The sequence below is a fragment of the Equus caballus genome, chromosome 5 (assembly GCF_041296265.1).
Source record: "Equus caballus isolate H_3958 breed thoroughbred chromosome 5, TB-T2T, whole genome shotgun sequence".
Lineage (NCBI taxonomy): Eukaryota > Metazoa > Chordata > Mammalia > Perissodactyla > Equidae > Equus > Equus caballus.
The window spans coordinates 41104684-41124585 of record NC_091688.1 but is presented as its reverse complement, the minus strand read 5'-3'; the positions used below and the strand labels follow the sequence as shown (position 1 = coordinate 41124585).

General features: G+C 38.3%; 1 protein-coding gene across 8 annotated transcripts in view; it reads left to right on the top strand.

The window, feature by feature from the left end:
* DAP3 (death associated protein 3) overlaps positions 1-19902 on the top strand; it is a 37232-nt gene that overhangs the window by 4336 nt on the left and 12994 nt on the right. For all 8 annotated transcript variants that reach the window (XM_070266260.1, XM_005610038.4, XM_070266261.1 and 5 more), the window contains exon 2: positions 15229-15310. In XM_070266260.1, the coding sequence (XP_070122361.1) occupies positions 15269-15310 (42 nt within the window). In that variant the 5' untranslated portion in view covers positions 15229-15268. The remainder of the gene's footprint in view (positions 1-15228; positions 15311-19902) is intronic.

Genomic DNA, 19902 nt, shown 5'->3' with positions numbered 1-19902 from the left:
GATAGGCACTCAACAAAACTGCCTAGATTTCCAGTATTTCCCTACTGCTCTGCTTCTCCTGGCATCAGTTTTCAAGCTGTAAATGGACAGCTGGGCTCTATGATATTGCTGTATAGCAGCAGTCTTAGCTAAGCTGCCCTCGGATTTCCGCACTGGAATAGAAGTAAGTAAACATTTCTTTCATGGTGCTTCTTTGCTGGGATGTTGTCTAAATGCAATATGGATAAACAGGAGAAGCTCTTCAATATAAACTTTTAAGGTTTCAAATGTTAAAAGAAATTTTTAAAGATACAACTTACTAGAATATCATCAGGATTGACTTTACATTTGACGAGTTATGGGTAAGAATAAGCATAATAGTCTAAATAATTTTCTATTTAACAAGGGAAGAACTCTGAAATTTTTGTTTGGGTACCAAGATTTTAAACTCATGCTTCAGGTGATTGATTGCCTTTTAGCAAAGTAGAAATGTACACTTCAGACTGCCTGTGTTCAAAGCCTAGCTCTGCTACTTGGTAACTGTGTAAACTTGGGTAGACACTTAGGAGTAGTAAGAAACAGATAATTTATAAATCATTTAATCCTTATAACAACCCTGTGTTTAGATACTACCATTATCTCCATTTTAGCAATGAAGAAACAGAGACAAAGTTTAAGTAATTTGCTCAAGGTTACACAACTATTAGGTAGGAGAGCCAGGTTTCAAATCCCAGCAGTTAAATTGTAGAGTCCATTCTTTTAACCATTCTCCATATTTGCCACTCTTTCCTTGTCTGCAAATTGGAGATAATATTAGCTACATCATAGGATCGTTGTGAAGATAAAATTAGTTAATACACATAAAGCACTTACAACAGTGCCTGGCGTGTTCAAAGTGTTCAGTAAATGTTAACTGTTGGTATCGTGGTTGCTTGAGGTCTTTGAAGCCTTGGGCTTTTTCTGATGTGCTGCAGTAGCTGGCAGAAAGGAAACATTGAGGGAGGTGCTCCTTACTCCTACCTTTAGCAGCACAGCCCTTTTATCTCTTTTATATGTTAATAGTATAAATTGCTCTTAGCTTGGTAAAAGTTCTTTTACCAGAGAGGGGGAGAAAATATCTAGCAAACTACTCTGGTTCATGCCCTTGTTTTGCAGATACAAAACCTGGTCTCAGGAAGAAAAAAGGCTTTTACAAACTTAGAACAATGTTATTTTTTCCTGTAGAGAATGTTATGTGAAGGATACTCATCTGAGAAACCAGAGTTCATCAGATGTTCCCGAGATAGATTTAGATGTGTTGTCTGGATGGGGACCCACTGTTTTAAATTGTCTTCAATCTTAGCCTAACACTATTTGTTGCATCGGGGTTCCCTATATAGGGAAATATAATTCATACAGAATAATTATTTGTTAGTTTTAAAGGATTCCCTAGGGGGTTGTTGTTTTAGTTTTTTAAAATTTACTCTTTGTGTGGGTAATAGCAACATGGTTCAGAATTCAAAAAGTACCAAAGACACCACTCTTCCTCTTTTCCTGCACTTACAGAAACCCATTTCCTCTCCCTCAAGGCAACCAATATTATTATTTTTTGTATATCACTCAAAATATTTACCTTTTTATGAACAAATTGGATCTATTTTTCCCTTTTGTATATAGCAGTGATAGCTTGCTATATACATTGTTCTGCGCTTTGTTGTTATTTCTCACTTAATATGTATTGGAGATTCTTCCTCATTTGTAGGCAGAGAGCTTCTGAGGTTGTTTTGTTTTTAAACAGCTGCATGGTGTCTGTTGTATGGATTTGCTGCCTATCCCCTGTTGACAGATATTTAAGTTCTTTCCATATTAGAAACTGTTGCAATTGAATAATCTTATATATGTAGAGATCCCTATGTTTTTATTATGTCATTATAAAAATGGTTTTCGGCCTGGGGTTCGCCGGTTCAGATCCTGGGTGCGGACGTGGCGCTGCTTGGCAAGCCATGCTGTGGTAGGCGTCCCACATATAAAGTAGAGGAAGATGGGCACGGATGTTAGCTCAGGGCCAGCCTTCCTCAGCAAAAAGAGGAGGATTGGCAGCAGATGTTAGCTCAGGGCTAATCTTCCTCAAAAAAAGAAAAAGGTTTTGCCTAGGTCTCATAAAAACCTTTTTTTAACATGTGCGCCTTACAGCAGTTTGGACAGTTTTTATTGCATATGCAATATTATTAATATTGCTAATTATCGTTAATAACATTAGAAATAAAAATCAGGAAAGAGAATTACCTGCAACATTGCACCACAATAGATCAGATTGTTTTGTATTATTTTTCTTTAAGTTTTTATCTTTATGCATCTCTACTTCAGTACTTAATCTAAATGTACAGTTGGATTGAAGTCAGTATAACTATACCACTGAGCCCTAAAATTCTAGGGTGTTAAGATTGGGCATGTGTGGGCTGGCCCCAGTGGCCTAGTGGTTAAGTTTGGTGTGTTCTGCTCCAGTGGCCCAGGTTCAGATCCCAGACACTGACCTACACCACTCATCTGTTAGCAGCCATGCTGTGGCAGCGGCTCACATAAAAAGGAAAAAAAGAGGAAGATTGGCAACAGATGTTAGCTCAGAGTAAATCTTCCTCAGCAAAAAAAAAAAAAGGAAAAAAAAAAGATTGGCTATGCATATACACTTAACATGTCTTTTGTGACGCTATTAGAGACCTCTCCGATGTTTCACCAGTCTGGAGTCAGTTTGTTGAGGAATTTTGTAGGTTCAGTTTGTTGAGGCATATCCAGAATATTCTCTAGCTTAGGAAGCAATCATAGTCCCTTCCATTTCCTTCCTTCCTTTGCTTTCTCCATTAGAAGTAGGTGTACATCCAGGGGAAAGGTGGGGTGGGAGGTGGGCACAAAGGGTGAAGTGGTGCACCTACAACATGACTGACAAACATTAATGTACAACTGAAATTTCACAACATTGTAACCTATCAATAACTCAATAAAAAAAAAAAAAGAAGTAGGTGTACATCGCATCATCACTTGCTCCCCTATCATTTGGAGACAAGGTGTGTATTGTTTCTAGCAATAACACCTGGAGGTACAAGACTGAGAACTTGAAGAGGTTTGCACTCTTGAGGTTTGTCATAATCAGTGTTTCAAGAGCTTCAGAGAAACTCCTTTACTTCGGTAGTCCTAATGCTGCTCTGGGACTCCAAACTTGGGGAAACAGATATAATGAGGATTGGAGAATGCAGCATAACAAATTCTCTTTTTCCTAACTGAAATTATGAAAGCAATGAGATTAGTCTCCATGAACCTGATTTTTCCTGTAGGACTCAGGATTTAGAACAATCTTTCTCAACTTCAGCACTATTGACATTTGAAGCTGGATAATTCTTTGTTATGGGAGCCTCTCCTCTGCATTGCAGGATGTTTAGCAGAATCTTTAGCCTCTCCTCACTAGATGCTAGTAGCACCACTCTCCCAAGTTGTGACAACCGAAAATGCTTCCAGACATTGTCAGATGTCCCCTGGGGGGCAAAATTGCCCCAGTTGAGAACCACTGATTTAGAAAACAATTACTGATCATGAGGATTTCAGTCTAGTTTCAGTGGAGAAAAAGTCTGGCAGACTAATACATCTTTCTGTCAGAATTCTTAGAATGGTAAATCAAAATAATGCGGTTATGTATATTATGTCTTCATTAAAATAAGGCATTTGACAGTATCATTATGGCTTTTTGGAGAATTATGTACTGAATGTTTAACTGGTTGAATAACCATACCCAAAGACTACATGTTAGTTAAATGGGTTGAAATTCCCTTAACCATTGACATCTATTCAGTGGTTCTCACTCTTAGCTGCACATTGGAATCAGAGGGGAACTTTAAAAAATACCAATGTCTGAGTCTCACTACCAGAGATTGTGATTTAATTGATCTGAGATAGAATCTGGACTTCAGAAGTTTTAATAATGCTTAGGTGATTCTAATGTGCAGCCGAGATTGAGAACCAATGTTCTAGACTATGCTGCAGAACTCTTCAGGCAACTGTATCCTATTAAATTGTTACTTGTATGAGATCACTGAGGATATATTTTTCAAATTTATAATTTTCACAAAATTTTTCAAGGATAGGTAATGTGTTGGTAATAGATTTAGAAAAACAAAAAGATCTCCATAAGTGGGATCCTGGATTGGATCCTGTCATAGAAAGAGGCATTAGCAGAAGAGTTGGGGAAATCCAAATAAAGTCTGTAGTTTAGTTAATAGTATTGTAACAATGTTAATTTCTTGATTTTGATAACTATACTATGGTTATGTAAGATGTTAACGTTAGAGGAAGCTGGATGAAGGGTATAAGGAAGCTGTTTGTACTATCTTTGCAATTCTGTTAAAGCTTTTAACTAAACGTTAAAAATTTTGAACTTGGGGCCAGCCCTTTGGTGTAGTGGTTGAGTTCAGCACACTCCGCTTTGGTGGCCTGGATTCACATCCCAGGCACGGACCTACACCACTCGTCAGCCATGCTGTGGCAGCAACCCACATATAAAGTTAAGGAAGATTGGCACAGATGTTAACTCAAGGCTAATCTTCCTCAAGGGAAAAAAAAAGAGGAAGATTGGCAACAGATGTTAACTTGGGGCTAATCTTCCTCAGCAAAAAAAAAAAGAAAGAAAGAAAGAACTTATGAAAAATGTTATTAGTAAAAGAAGATATCGGCAAACTGAAGTAACATTCAAAATTAATAAAATGAATTTTAATAATTCATTTATTCTTAGCTAGGTTCAGAGTTAACAGATAGCTGCACAAATAAAAGATTCAGGCCACCTAGGAAGAAATATGATGTAGTGATGAGGAATGTGGGCTGTTAAGTCCAATAAGCACATTTACTTCCAAACTTCTCCATTTTTTTTAACAGTACCGTGGCTTCCACGTGTGAGAAAAATTGTGATTTTGCAGTTCCTCCCATAAAGTGGTAAAGTCTGTTTCCCATGCTTTGAATCTGGGTTGGCCTATATAGGCTGCAAGAGAATGTGACAGAACACTGTGCTGCTTCTGAGCCAGGTTTGAACAAGTCTTAAATGTTTCAGCTCTTTTGGACCTTTGCCACTGCTATGACAAGAAGTCCAGGTCACACTGCTAGAGGATGAGAGACAATGACCCAGCTGAGGCCAACCTTGACCAGCCAGCCAACCTCAGAAGCATGAGGAAGCCCTACAGAAATAGGCAAACCTGGCCCAGAGCAAAAGAACTAACAGCCTATAGCCATAGACTTGTGAGCAATTATAAGTAGTTATTGTTTTAAGCCACTGCATTTTGGGGTGGTTTGTTATGCAGCAACAGTGGATGCAATGCTTCAGAGGATGCTATGATGATAAAATAACATAAAGCGTGTGATGTATATAACACATTGTCTGGCCCATAGTAGTTAATCTGTGCATGTTAGTTTCTGCTGTTGCTGTATTGTTTTAATATGGCTAAATAGCAACATTTTTTAATAACAGCTTTATTGAGATTTACATACCATAAAATACAATATCTTTAAAGTATACAATTCAGTGAGTTTTTAGTATATTCACAGAGTTGTGTGACCATTACCACTATCTAATTTTAGAACATTTTTATCACCCCAAAAATAACCCATCAGTAGGCACTCTCCATTCTTCCCTCTCCCAGCCCCTGGCAACCACTAATCTAATTTTGGCTCAATAGATTTGTCTATTGTGGACATTTCATATAATTTGAATTATACTACATGTGGTCTTTTGTGACAGACTTCTTTCCCTTTGTTTAAAGATTCATCCATGTTGTAGCAGGTATCAGAACTTCATTTCTTGTTATTGCTGGATAATACTCCATTGTATAGCTACACCACATTTTGTTTATCCATTCATCAGTTGATGGACATTTGAATTGTTTCCACATTTTGGCTCTTATGAATAATGCTGCTGTGAGCATTTGTGCACAAGTTTTTGTGTGTACATATGTTTTCATTTCTCTTGGGTATATAAACAGGAGTCGAATTGCTGGGTCATTTGGTAACTCCATGTTTCATCTTTTGAGGAACTGCCAAACTGTTTCCCAAAGTGGTTGCACCATTTTACATTCCAGACAGCAGTATATGAGGATTCCAGTTTTTCTGCATCCTCCTGAACACTTGTTATCATCTGTCCTTTTGATTTTAGCTATCCTTGTGAGTTAAAAGTGGTATCATGTTGTGTTTTTGATTTGCATTTTCCTAATCACTAATGGTATTGAGCCTCCTTTCATGGCTATTGGCCATTGTATATCTTCGTTGGAGAAATGTCTGTTTAAATCTTTTGCCTATTTTTGAGTTTTGTTTTTTTATTATTGAATTATAAAGAGTTCTTTATATATTAAGGATACAAGTCCTTTATCAGACATGTAATTTGCAAGTATTTTCTCCCATTCTGTGGGTTGTGTTTTACTTTCTTGATGGTACCCTTTGAAGCAGAAGTTTTCAATTTTGATGAAGTCTAAGCATCTATTTTTATTTATGTCACTTGAGCTTTTGGCATCATTAAGAAACCATTGCCTAATCCAAGGTCACAAAGATTTACTCTTGTGTTTCTTCTAAGAGTTTTATAGTTTTAGCACTTCCATTTAGGTCTGTGATCTATTTTGAGTTAATTTTTGTGTGTGATGTGAGGTAGGAGTCCAGTTTCATTCTTTTACATGTGGATATCCAGTTGTCCCAGCACCATTTGTTGAAGAGACTGTTCTTTCCCTCATTGAATTGTCTTGGCACTTATGTTAAAAATCAACTGACTGTGATGTAAGAGTTTATTTCTGAACTCTCAACTCTATTCCATTGATCTATAGACATACGGATCAGACATCTGTGATCTATAGACATATGCTAATACCACACTGTTCTGATTACTGTAGCTTTGTAGTAAGATTTGAAATCTGGAAATGTGAGCCCTCCAACTTCTTTTCAAGGTTATTGGGCCATTCTGGGTCCATTGCATTTCCATATGAAGTTTGAGATCAGCTTGACAATTTCCATAAAAAAGGTTGCCGGGATTTTGATAGGTAACAGTATTTGTTTAAAAAAAAAAGGAACTGATAATTTTAGTGAACTATGTTCTAAAGGAAACAATAGGGGCTGGCCCCATGGCTGAGTGGTTAAGTTCCCGTGCTCCACTTCGGCGGCCCAGGGTTTCACCAGTTCAAATCCTGGGCACAGACATGGCACCGCTCATCAGGCCATGCTGAGGCGACATCCCACATGCCACAACTAGAAGGACCCACCACTAAAAATACATGACTATGTACCAGGGGGCTTTGGGGAGAAAAAGGAAAAATAAAATCTTAAAAAAAATAAAAATAAGTGAAACAGTAGTGTGATAGAGTTACAAAAGAGTTACTCTTGGAAATATAAAATCTAAGAATAATAGATCATACTTGCAGAGTATTGATAAGTAATATAGAGAAGGGACTTGTGTGGTGATTACTTTAAAAAACGAAGACATTTACCCAGGAGAAAAAAGAGGACATAACTATCTTCAATTTATTGTTTGGAAGATGGCTTGTAAAACCCTAGAGAAAGACTGGGACAGTGAATGGAAGCTACAGGGAGACATTTCACCAGTGTGAGATAACTTCCCATAAAAGCTGTCTGAAAACCGTATGGACTGCCCTGTGAGTTCCCATCAGTAGAAATATTCAGGCCCTTGATGACTGACAGTATAGTATGTGCAATGGCTAATGAGAAATGCTGCAGAGTCATAGGTTTGAATTCTGAAGCTGCCAATTTTAGACTGTATACCCTTAGGCACGTTATTTAGTCTATCCATCCCTATTTTCGCCTGGGTATAATAATGTCTACTCCGTAGTATTTTTGTGAGGTAAAGCCTATAAATTGCTTATAGAGCCTGTTTCTGCAAAATACTGAGTGATTATTATTAAGATCATTGTAGTACTAAATCAGTTCTGAACTAGTTCTGAAGAGTTCCATTCTTGAACTGAATCATTTAACCTGATTCTCTTCACAGAAAAACCTGTACACAAATGTTCATAGCAGCTTTGTTCGTAATAGGCCAAAACTAGAAACAACCCAGGTGTCCTTCAACGGATGAATGATTAAACAAGCAGGCACATTCATACTGTGGAATAGAACCCAAGATTAAAAGAACGAACTTTCGATACATAGAACACGAAGCCCAGATGAATCTCCAGAAAATTATGAGTGAAAAAAAAGCCAGTATCAAAAGGTTACATGACATTCTAGAAATGACAGATTATAGAAATGAAGATGAGATTAGGGATTGTCAGGGGTTGAGGAATGGGAGGGGTTAAGTGAGGGTGGGCCCTGGGAGAGGCTATAAAAGAGCAACCTGAGAGATCCTTGAAGTGATGGAAATGTTCTGTATTTTGACTGATATCAGTGTCACTCCCACAGTGGTGATAGTGTACTATAGTTCTGCAAGATATTACCATTGGGGAGAACTGGGTAAAGGGTACATAGGACAATATATTATTTCGTTCAACTGCATGTGAATCTACAATTATAACCATAGTAAAAATTTAATTTAAAAAAAAAAAGCCTATGATTTTTGTGACCACTGAAGTCTTAGCATATAGTCTTTGGGATACCTTTCTTTCTTCTTTTTTTTTTTTAATTTAATTTTTATTGAGTTAATGATAGGTTACAATCTTGTGAAATTTCAGTTGTACATTACTGTTTGTCAGTCATGTTGTAGGTGCACCCCTTCACCCTTTGTGCCCACCCCCCACCCCACCTTGCCCCTGGTAGCCACTAATCTGTTCTCTTTGTCTACATTTTTAAATTCCTCATATGAGTGGAGTCATACAGAGATTGTCCTTCTCTACCTGGCATATTTCACTTAACATGATTCCCTCAAGGTCCATCCATGTTGCAAATGGGACTATTTTGTTCTTTTTTATGGCTGAGTAGTATTCCATTGTGTATGTATACCACCTCTTCTTTATCCAGTCATCTGTTGATGGGCACTTAGGTTGCTTCCATGTCTTGGCTATTGTAGATAATGATGCAGTGAACATTGGGGTGCATGGGACTTTTGGAATTGCTGACTTCAAGCTCTTTGGATAGATACCCAGTAGTGGGATAGCTAGATCGTATGGTAGTTCTATTTTTAATTTTTTAAGGAATCTCCATACTGTTTTCCAAAGTGGCTGCACCAGTTTGCATTCCCACCAGCAGTGTATGAGGGTTCCTTTTTCTCCACAACCTCTCCAACATTTGTTACTATTTGTTTTAGTTATTTTTATCATTCTAATGGGTGTAAGGTGATATCTTAGTGTAGTTTTGATTTGCATTTCCCTGATGATCAGCGATGATGAACATCTTTCCATGTGCCTATTGGCCATCCGTATATCTTCTTTGGAGAAATGTCTGTTCATGTCTCCAGCCCATTTTTTGATCGGGTTGTGTGATTCTTTGTTGTTGAGTTGTGAGAGTTCTTTACATATTATGGATATTAAGCCTTTGTCAGCTATATGACTTGCAAATATTTTTTCCCAGTTAGTGGGTTGTTTTTTTGTTTCAATCCTGTTTTCATTTGCCTTGAAGAAGCTCTTTAGTCCGATGAAGTCCCATTTGTTTATTCTTTCTATTGTTTCCCTTCTCTGAGAAGACATGGTGTCCGAAAAGATCCTTTTAATACTGATGTCAAAGAGTGTACTGCCTACGTTTTCTTCTAGAAGCCTTATGGTTTCAGGTCTCACCTTTAGGTCTTTGATCCATTTTGAGTTTATTTTGGTGAATGGTGAAAAAGAATGGTCAATTTTCATTCTTTTACATATGGCTTTCCAGTTTTCCCAGCACCATTTATTGAAAAGACTTTCTTTTCTCCATTATATGCCCTCAGCTCCTTTGTTGAAGATAAGCTGTCCATAGATGTATGGTTTTATTTCTGGGCTTTCAATTCTGTTCCATTGATCTGTGCACCTGTTTTTGTACCAGTACCATGCTGTTTTGATTACTGTAGCTTTGTAGTGTGTTTTGAAGTCAGGGATTGTGATGCCTCCCATTTTGTTCTTTTTTCTCAGGATTGCTTTAGCAATTCGGGGTCTTTTGTTGCCCCATATGAATTTTAGGATTCTTTGTTCTAATTCTGTAAAGAATGTCATTGGGATTCTGATTGGGATAGCGTTGAATCTGTAGATTGCTTTAGGTAGAATGGGCATTTTAACTATGTTTATTCTTCCAATCCATGTACATGGAATGTCTTTCCATCTCCTTATGTCGTCATCCAATTCTCTCAGAAAGGCCTTGTAATTTTCATTATATAGGTCCTTCACTTCCTTAGTTAAATTTACCCCAAGGTATTTTATTCTTTTTGTTGCGATTGTGAATGGTATTGTGTTCTTGAGTTCTTTTTCTGTTAGTTCGTTGTTAGAATATAGAAATGCTACTGATTTATGCAAATTGATTTTATACCCTGCAACTTTGCTGTAGTTGTTGATTACGTCTAAGAGTTTTCCAGTGGATTCTTTGGGGTTTTCTATATATAAGATCATGTCGTCTGCAAACAGCGAGAGTTTCACTTCTTCCCTCCCTATTTGGATTCCTTTTATTCCTTTTTCTTACCTGATTGCTCTGGCCAGGACCTCCAGTACTATGTTAAATAAGAGTGGTGATAGAGGGCATCCTTGTCTCGTTCCTATTTTCAGGGGGATGGCGCTCAGTTTTTGCCCATTGAGTATGTTGGCTGTGGGTTTGTCATATATGGCCTTTATTATGTTGAGGTAGTTCCTTTCTATGCGCATTTTGTTCAGAGTTTTTTTTTATCATAAATGGCTGTTGGATCTTGTCAAATGCTTTCTCTGCATCTATTGAGATGATCATGTGGTTTTTATTCCTCAGTTTGTTGATGTGGTGTATCACGTTGATTGATTTGCAGATGTTGAACCATCCCTGTGTCCCTGGTATGAATCCCACTTGATCATGATGTATGATCCTTTTGATGAATTGCTGTATTCGGGTTGCCAAAATTTTGTTGAGAATTTTTGCATCTATGTTCATCACTGATATTGGCCTGTACTTTTTTGTGCTGTCCTTGTCAGGCTTTGGTATCAGTGTGATGTTGGCCTCATAGAATGTGTTAGGAAGTGTTCCGTCCTCCCTAATTTTTTGGAATAGCTTGAAAAGGATAGGTATTAAATCCTCTCTGAAAGTTTGGTAGAATTCCCCAGGAAAGCCATCTGGTCCTGGGGTTTTATTCTTTGAGATGCTTTTGATTGCTGTTTCAGTCTCTTTCCTTGTGCTTGGTCTGTTCACATTGTCTGCTGCTTCTTGACTAAGCTTTAGGAGATTGTAGGAGTCAAAGAATTTATCCATTTCCTCTAGGTTATCCATTTTGTTGGCATATAGTTTTTCATATTATTCTCTTATAATCCATTGTGTTTCTGCAGAGTCTGTTGTTATTTCTCTTCTTTCATTTCTGATTTTTTTTTATTTGAGCTTTCTTTTTTTCTTTGTAAGTCTGGCTAGGGGTTTGTCAATTTTATTTATCTTCTCAAAGAACCAGCTCTTTGTTTCATTGATCCTTTCTACTGCCTTTTTTGTTTCAATAGCATTTATTTCTGCTCTGATTTTTATTATTTCTCTCCTTCTGCTGACTTTGGGCTTTGTTTGTTCTTCTTTCTCTAGTTCAGTTAGGTGTAGTTTAAGATTGCCTATTTGGGATTTTTCTTGTTTGTTAAGATGTGCCTGTATTGCGATGAATTTTCTTCTTAATACAGCTTTTGCTGTATCCCATATGAGTTGGTATGGCATGTTATCATTTTCATTTGTCTCCAGGTATTTTTTTTATTTCTTCTTTAATTTTTTCCGTGATCCATTGCTTGTTTAATAGCATATTGTTTAGTCTCTACATCTTTATGCCTTTCTCAGCTTTTTTCTTGTAATTAATTTCTAGCTTCATAGCGTTATGATTGGAGAAGATGCTTTTTATTATTTCAATTTTTTTAAATTTGTAGAGGCTTGCCTTGTTTCCCAACGTATGGTCTACCCTTGAGAATGTTCCATGCACACTTGAGAAGAATGTGTATTCTGCTTTTTTTGGATGAAGCACTCTATATATGTCTATTAAGGCCAACTGTTTTATCTTTTCGTTTAGCTCCACTGTTTCCTTGTTGATTTTCTGTCTGGATGATCTGTCCATTGATGTGAGTGGGGTGTTGAGGTCCCCTACTATTATTGTGTTATTTTTGGTATCTTCTTTTAGGTTTGTTAATAGTTGCTTTATGAACTTTGGTGCTCTTGTGTTGGGTGCATAGATATTTATAAGCGTTACTTCTTCTTGATGAAGTGTCCCTTTGATCATTATATATTGGCCCTCTATGTCTCTCTTTACCTGCCTTATCTTGAATCTGTTTTGTCTGATATAAGTATTGTGACACCTGCTTTCTTTTGTTTGCCATCAGCTTGGAGTATTGTCTTCCACCCCTTCACTCTGAGCCTGTGTTTGTCCTTGGAGCTGAGGTGTGTTTCCTGGAGGCAACAAATTTGTTGGATCTTGTTCTTTAATCCATTTTGCCACTCTTGTGTCTTTTTATTGGAGAGTTCAATCCGTTTACATTGAGGGTGATTATTGATGCATGAGGGCTTAATGCTGTCCTTCTGTTGCTCGTTTTCTGGTTTTCCTGTGTTTCCTTTGTTTCTCATCCTGTGTGTTTTAGCTACCCATTGACTTCTGCAATTTCTTATGCTGGGTTTCCTAGAACTTTCCTTATTTATGTTTTGTGTCTCTGTTCTGTTTTTCAGTTTAGTGGCTACCCTGAAGTTTGTATTCAGAATCTCGTGCATAACATAGTCCATTTTCTGGTGGTCTCTTACTTCCTTAGCCTAAACTGATTCAGTCCCTTTCCTCCTCCCGTCCAAAATTATTATTTTCATCTCTTATTCCAACTTGTGTTGTGAGTTTGTGCTTAGAGTGATAGGATTGTCTTTGCTTTAGTGATTTCCTTCCCTTTCTCCTAATGCTATAGTTGAATATTTGCTATCTTGTTCTGATTCTATTTGTCTCCCTACTCTGTGTTTTGTGACACCTTTCTCCCTTTTTTTCTTTTTTCAGGTGTGAGGGCCTTCTTGAGGATTTCTTGTAGTAGAGGTCTTGTGGCTACAAATTCCCTTAGCTTTTGTTTGTCTGGAAAAGATTTAATTTCTCCCTTGTATCTGAAGGAAATTTTTTCTGGATAGAGTATTCTTGGCTGAAGATTTTTATCCTTTAAGGTTTTGAATATGTCATTCCAATCTCTCCTAGCTTATACGGTTTCTGTAGAGAAATCCGCTGAAAGTCTGATGGGGTTCCTTTGTAGGTTATTTTCTTCTGCCTTGCTGCCCTGAGTATTCTTTCTTTGTCATTCATTTTTGCCATTTTTACTACTATATGTCTTGCAGTAGGTCTTTTTACATTGACAAATCTAGGAGATCTGAAACCTTCCTCCACACACATTTCTCTCTCAATCCCTAGATTTGGGAAGTTCTCTGCTATTATGTCGTTGAGCACACTTTCTGCTCCATTTTCCTTTTCCACGCCCTCAGGAATTCCGATGATTCTTAAGTTGCATTTTCTCATTGAGTCTGCTATTTCTCGGAGATTTTCTTCAGTTTTTTTAATTCTTAGTTCTCTTTCTTCCTCTGTCTGGAGCCATTCAACCTGTCTATCATTGATTATGCTAATTTTCTCCTCTATGGTGTCTGCATGGGCATTCCAGGAATCTGTATTCTGTTTTATCTTATCCATTGTATTTTTCTTCTCTAGTATTTCTGATTGATTCTTCTTTATAGTTCAATCTCTTTTGTGAAGTAATTCCAGAACTTGTTGACTTGTTTCTCTATATTTCCCTTTACCGCGTTGAGTTTTTTGATGATAGCTATTCTGAATTCATTTTAACTTAGTTTACCTATTTCCAAGTCCTCAGGACGTAATTCTGTGATTTTTTGTTTTCCTTTTGGTCTGGAGCTTTTATAAATTGCTGGATGGTAAAGGAGTAGTTTTTGCACATAATGCTACTATTTGGTTGCAGTTAGAGCCTGTCGCCGCTAGATGGGGGTCGAGAACAGCGCATTCTGAGCCCTCCACCTTCAGCACTGATGGCGGCGCACAGCATGGGTTGGGGAGGAGAGGCACTTTCTCTCATGTGGAGACCTGGATTCCGATCAGCTCTCGCTTTCTGGTTTCCTGGGGCCTTGGCTTGATGGGGTTCCCCCACGTGAAAGCTTTCCCCCATTAAAGGATTTCTGCTACACTTGTCTGTGGGAGTCCTGGATGATCTCCCAGACGTGCAGCCCCTCCCCCGCTCCTTCCCTCACCCGCGGCACCAATCCCAGTCTCTAGGGGAGGGAGTGAAGATCTCTTACCCAGTTCCAGCTACTCCAAGGGCGGCTCCGGCCTCTCCGCCCTCTGTCATTCGGCTGCTGTGGGTCTCTGATGATCTCTGTTATTAGGAGTTTTTGATTGGAAAGTAGTTGCTCCTTTTGGTTGTAATTTGGAGGGGAGAGAGTCCCCTGCGGGCTCACTCCACCATGTTGCTCACGTCACTCCCTTTTTCTTTTTTTTTTTCAAAGATTGGCACCTGAGCTAACATCTGTTGCCAACCTTCTCTTTTTGCTTGAGGAAGATAGTCTCTGAGCTAACATCTGTGCCCATCTTCCTCTATTTTGTATGTGGGACACTGCCACAGCATGGCTTGATGAACCGTGTGCAGGTCTGTGCCCAGGATCTGAACTGGCAAACCCTGGGCCACGAAAGCAGAGTGCACAAACCTAACCTCTACACCACTAGGCTAGTGGTGTTTTTACAGTTTTTAATAATTCATTCTCTACAACTGTGAACATTGTTATATGTATTTCCCAGTGTACATTTATGAGTGATTTTCTAGAATAAATACCAAGGAGTAGAATACTTGGGTCATAGACTTGTACATTTTCAACTTTACAAGATAATGCCAAATTTGTATTTACACTCCCATTGACAGTGTGTGAAAGTTCCCAACACTTCATAGCCTCTTTAATGTTTGCTATTTTCTGACTTTTTCATTTTTCCCAATATGGTTGTGAATGGTATCTCATTGTGGAGGTTTTAGTTTACATTTCCTTGATTTGTAATGAGGATGAAAATCTTTTCTTGGGTTTACTAGCCATTTGTATTTCCTTTTCTGTGAAATGTCTGTTTGTGTCTTCTCATTTTTTTATCAATTTGTAGGTATTCTTTATTTAGTCTAGATACTAATCCATTGTGCAAATATCTTTTCCCAGTTCTGGCTTGCCTTTTCACTTCTTTTGAGAGTGCAGGACAATGCTGAAAGGAATGACAAGGCTTATCTCCAGGGTCCATAAGGTGAGTCCTAACTGACCTGAATGCTTTGTGCAAACTGTCTTTAGGTGGCTTTCTTGTTTTTAGATGGATTCATTGTATCCAGAGTAAAACTCTCTGGAGAGCTTCAGCTGACTAGTGTGTTAATTTACAAGTTTACACTCAAAAGAACAGTCACAATTCCATTCTTCTGCCCATAAACTTGACCCCCAGCTGCCCTAAAAATCTTCAAATAATAGGTCTCAGTAGAATAGTTGTGCTTGAGAATTTACCAGCCCTAGGAGAATTAACATTTTAAAAAAATAGATAAGCTTGATTGCCATTATCTATATTAACTTTTATTATTCTCTAGTTGGATTACTGATTATCCTCCCTTCATGAATTATTTAAAAGAAAAATAGGAGCTGGCCCTGTGGTTGAGTGGTTAAGTTCGCGTGCTCCGCTGCAGGCGGCCCACTGTTTTGTTGGTTCATATCCTGGGCACAGACATGGCACTGCTCATCAGGCCACGCTGAGGCAGCGTCCCACATGCCACAACTAGAAGGACCCACAATGAAGAATATACAACTATGTACCGGGGGGCTTTGGGGAGAGAAAGGAAAAAAATAAAATCTTTTAAAAAATAAATACATAAATAAATAAAAACAAATAAATAAATAAAATAAAAATAAGTTGCCAGTTTAGACCTTTAACGTCTATCTGATAGGTTAATAAAATAATAAAATCATATATTAAAAAAGACCATTCTGTTGCTTTACTTCGTTCTTTCATGTATTTTAGCAAATACCTTCAGTACCTTCCATATGGCAGGTACTCAGGTATCTAAGATGACTCGTTTTACTAGTAATGGTTACTAATTGTTGGGTATTCATTATGTGCCAGGCACTGTGCTAAGTGCTTTATTTCTTTTAATCCTCATGACCAACTCCTGAAGTAGATAATATCTTTGTTTCACAAATTCAGAAACTGAGGATTAGAACGGCTAAGTAACCTGCCTAAAGCAACACATTAGGAAGTTGTAGAGCCCACACTAGATGCCGGATCTTTCTGACTTCAAAGCATGTGGCCTTAACCACTGTGCTCACAATAGTGCGCGTTATGGTCCACGTTCTCCAGGACCTCAAGGTCCAGTAGTGCAATCATGAATAAATAGTCGTTATAGTATGGTACTGTTACAGCACCCAGGAGGAGCACCTAACCTGGATTAAGTAGGATCCAGAGGAAATCCTCTCAGAGTTAGTCCTGAAGGATGAGAAGTGAGCCAGAGGGCTTAGTCACTTCCATCTGATCATTTAATTATAGATTAGATTGTCTAGAAAAGGAGCCCTTCCTCCCATAGGATTTATCTTTTTTCCAGGGGTTCATGATAAACTTATGTACATAAAATAACCCATAATTATAAAATGAAAATAAAAGCAAGGATCAACAGAGGGATGGATTCTGCCCTCACATAATTACATTAAAGGCTGAAATTTCTTCCTTAATAGCAGATAAGAAAGACCTGAATTGAAACTGCAGAAAGGTGTCAGTGAGAAGAATTTTGTGCTTTTTGTAGATTGGTTTAGAGTAACCTTGACTGGCTTATGAATGCTGTTCTTTCAGGAACTGCATGATTTTCATTCTGAAACTGTGCAGAGGCAATTGTACATATGGTTGTTTTCCTTGGAAATAAGAGACTAGCTCGGTGATGCCATATATCACACCATAAGAAGGAAGGAATCCATTTTGCTAGCTTTTAATTTGCTGCAAAAAGCATTTAACTAAAAAGTTATAGGATTCTTATAGAAATAGCACCACCTTGTGGCCCTTGAATATCTTTAATTTTCCACTTGGCTGCTACTTTTTTTAAAGACATGGTGTTTTCTCTCCAGTTGAATTGAGAAAATTGAGTAGTATCAGTACTGGGGTGTATTATTCAGATTGCTATGCTGAGGTAACACCCTGAATTCTCATTGGCTTAACACAATAAATGATATTATTTGTGTTGTGTGTATATGTTTTGTTTTGTTTTGTTCTTACTGTTACAATATTTCCAAAATGGTTTGCAGGCAAATGTGGGAGGGGGTAGACATAGGGAGAAGGTTCATCATCTTGGGATGTCATCTCAGCATGTAGATTTTAAGATTGCCATAGCAGGGGAAAAAAGAATTTATACCCACTCTTAACTGGCTCTGACTAGAATTTTTTTTGGTTTTTTTTTTTGAGGAAGATTAGTGCTGAGCTAACATCTGCTGCCAATCCTCCTCTTTTTGCTGAGGAAGACTGGCCCTGAGCTAACATCTGTGCCCATCTTCCTCTGCTTTATATGTGGGATGCCTGCCACAGCATGGCTTGCCAAGCGCTGCCATGTCCACACCCAGGATCGGAACCGGCGAACCCTGGGCCACTGAAGCAGAACATGTGAACTTAACCACTGTGCCACCAGGCCAGCCCCTCTGACTAGAATTGATACAAGTTATTTCCATTTACAGCTCATTAGCCAGAAATAATCACATGACCCCGATCTATCTGCAAGGGAGGCTGGAAATGTACAGTATTTAGGTGTTTGATAAACATTGCTCTCTCTGCCATTCTCCAACAAAGTTGGAGCAACTTTATTATTACTTTACCCTTTTACTTCATATTAAATATACAAGTTCTGGTTCAGTGGTTTCTGGGTGCAGTTCACTGAGTTGCATGTAGTACGATTTACTTTCACTTAGTTGGCTGATTCACACGCTCCCCCATTACGTGTCCTTAATGAAAGATTCTTTATTCCAGGGCACAAGTATGAAGTATTTGTGGTGTGTTAGGTATTTGGAGAAGGAGCTACAGAGAGGAATAAAATCTGATCCCTTCTCTTCCAAGTGTGTGTGGACTAGAATGGGAGACAAACTTATGTGCAAGATAACATGATATAATAAAAAGAATAGAGATTTTGGTGTTAGACGAACTTTGATTTGAATTCTGATTTTACCACCTACCAACTCTGTGACCTTAGGTAAAATTACTTAACTTCCCTGAACCGCGGTTTCCCCCATCATAAAACAGGCATAATATTCAACCTATATTCTAGGATTCTTGACTCAAAAATAATGGCTGTAAAACACTGTATTGCCTGGCATGTAATAGGTACTGAGTTAACAAAAGCCATGAATGCAGTTCAAGGCAGAGTAAAAATGCCATGCAATACAAAGAAAGTGCTATCAGCAGAGAGGGAAAGATAATTACTTTTGGCTGGAGGTGTCTAGCAAATCTTCACAGAGGATGTGACATTTGAGATGAACCTTAAAGGATAAGTAAGGTTTAAATAGAGAGAGAGGGAAGTTGAAGTAGAATGAGCAGAAGCATAGAAACATAAAAGTGAATAATGTTTTAGCATATGAATAGAGTATAGAGTTCATGACGGGATGAGACTGGAAAGGTAGATTGAAGTCATCACAGCGGCCTTGATAATCATGCTAAGGCCTTCGAGACTTATTTTGACATTAGTCAGGAACCATTCAAGCTTTTTGATTAGCTGAAGATTAAACCTATTATTTGGGAGGACAAATCTTTAGACTATGAAAGATGAAGAGTCAAAGATTTAGAGGTAAAGATACCAGTTAGAATGTCGTTATGGAGTTTAAGATCCTCTTATAAAATGGGTATAAGAGTTATGAGGGGTGGTATAAAAATAGTATACATTGCTGCACTCGTGAAGCTGCATGGTGAGACTGAATATAACCTACAGGCAGCTTTCACATTACCTATTGATTTACCAAGCAACTTCCTTAATTCAGCGAGCTCTCACATCCTCATTCTGCTTCTGCTGGCTTCTAATCTTTCCCTTGTAATGGGCATCTTTTCACTTCTACATGAGGTCTGTTATCACTAAGCTCAGCTTGGGGGTTCTCCACTTAGCACTTTTTCAATTTGTTTCTTGAAATCTCATCCTCTCCCTCGACTCCTCCCCACTTCAGAGGCTTCCGTGTGCAGTTCACTGACTTGCCCGTAGAGCAGTTTATTTTCACTTAGTTGGATGCTTTACACACTCCCTCGTTACATGTCCTTAATGAAAGATTCTTTATCCCAGGGCACAGCTAGCATTATTGTGGGGAGTGTAATTATACCTATCAAATAGCAACATTGCACCGATCCCCTAGTAACTGAGGTGACTGTGATTGCTAAACGGCTGAGGATCGTGCCGTACTGGCCACCATTCATTACTGTGGGCACGAGCATTAAACGGAGTCTCCTGCTTTAGGTTGTTAATAGCTATGCTCTGCTCCAGAACAATCTCTAACAGAATCGTTTGTTTCCATATGGAACAGAGCCATGACACAGCAACACAACACATTCAGAATATGAATAATGTGATTGGACTTAGAGAATTATAAATAATAACAAGGATTTGTTTTACACAAAACTAAAATGTATGGTAGTGACATTTTTCCCTGTTGCAGACATGGCTTAAAACCTCATTGTTGGGGCCGGCCCCGTGGCCAAGTGGTTGGGTTCGCATGCTCCGCTTCAGCAGCCCAGGGTTTCGCCAGTTCAGATCCTGGGTGTGGACATGGCACTGCTCATTGGTCCATGTCGAGGTGGTGTCCCACATACCACAACTAGAAGGACCCACAACTAAAATATACAACTAT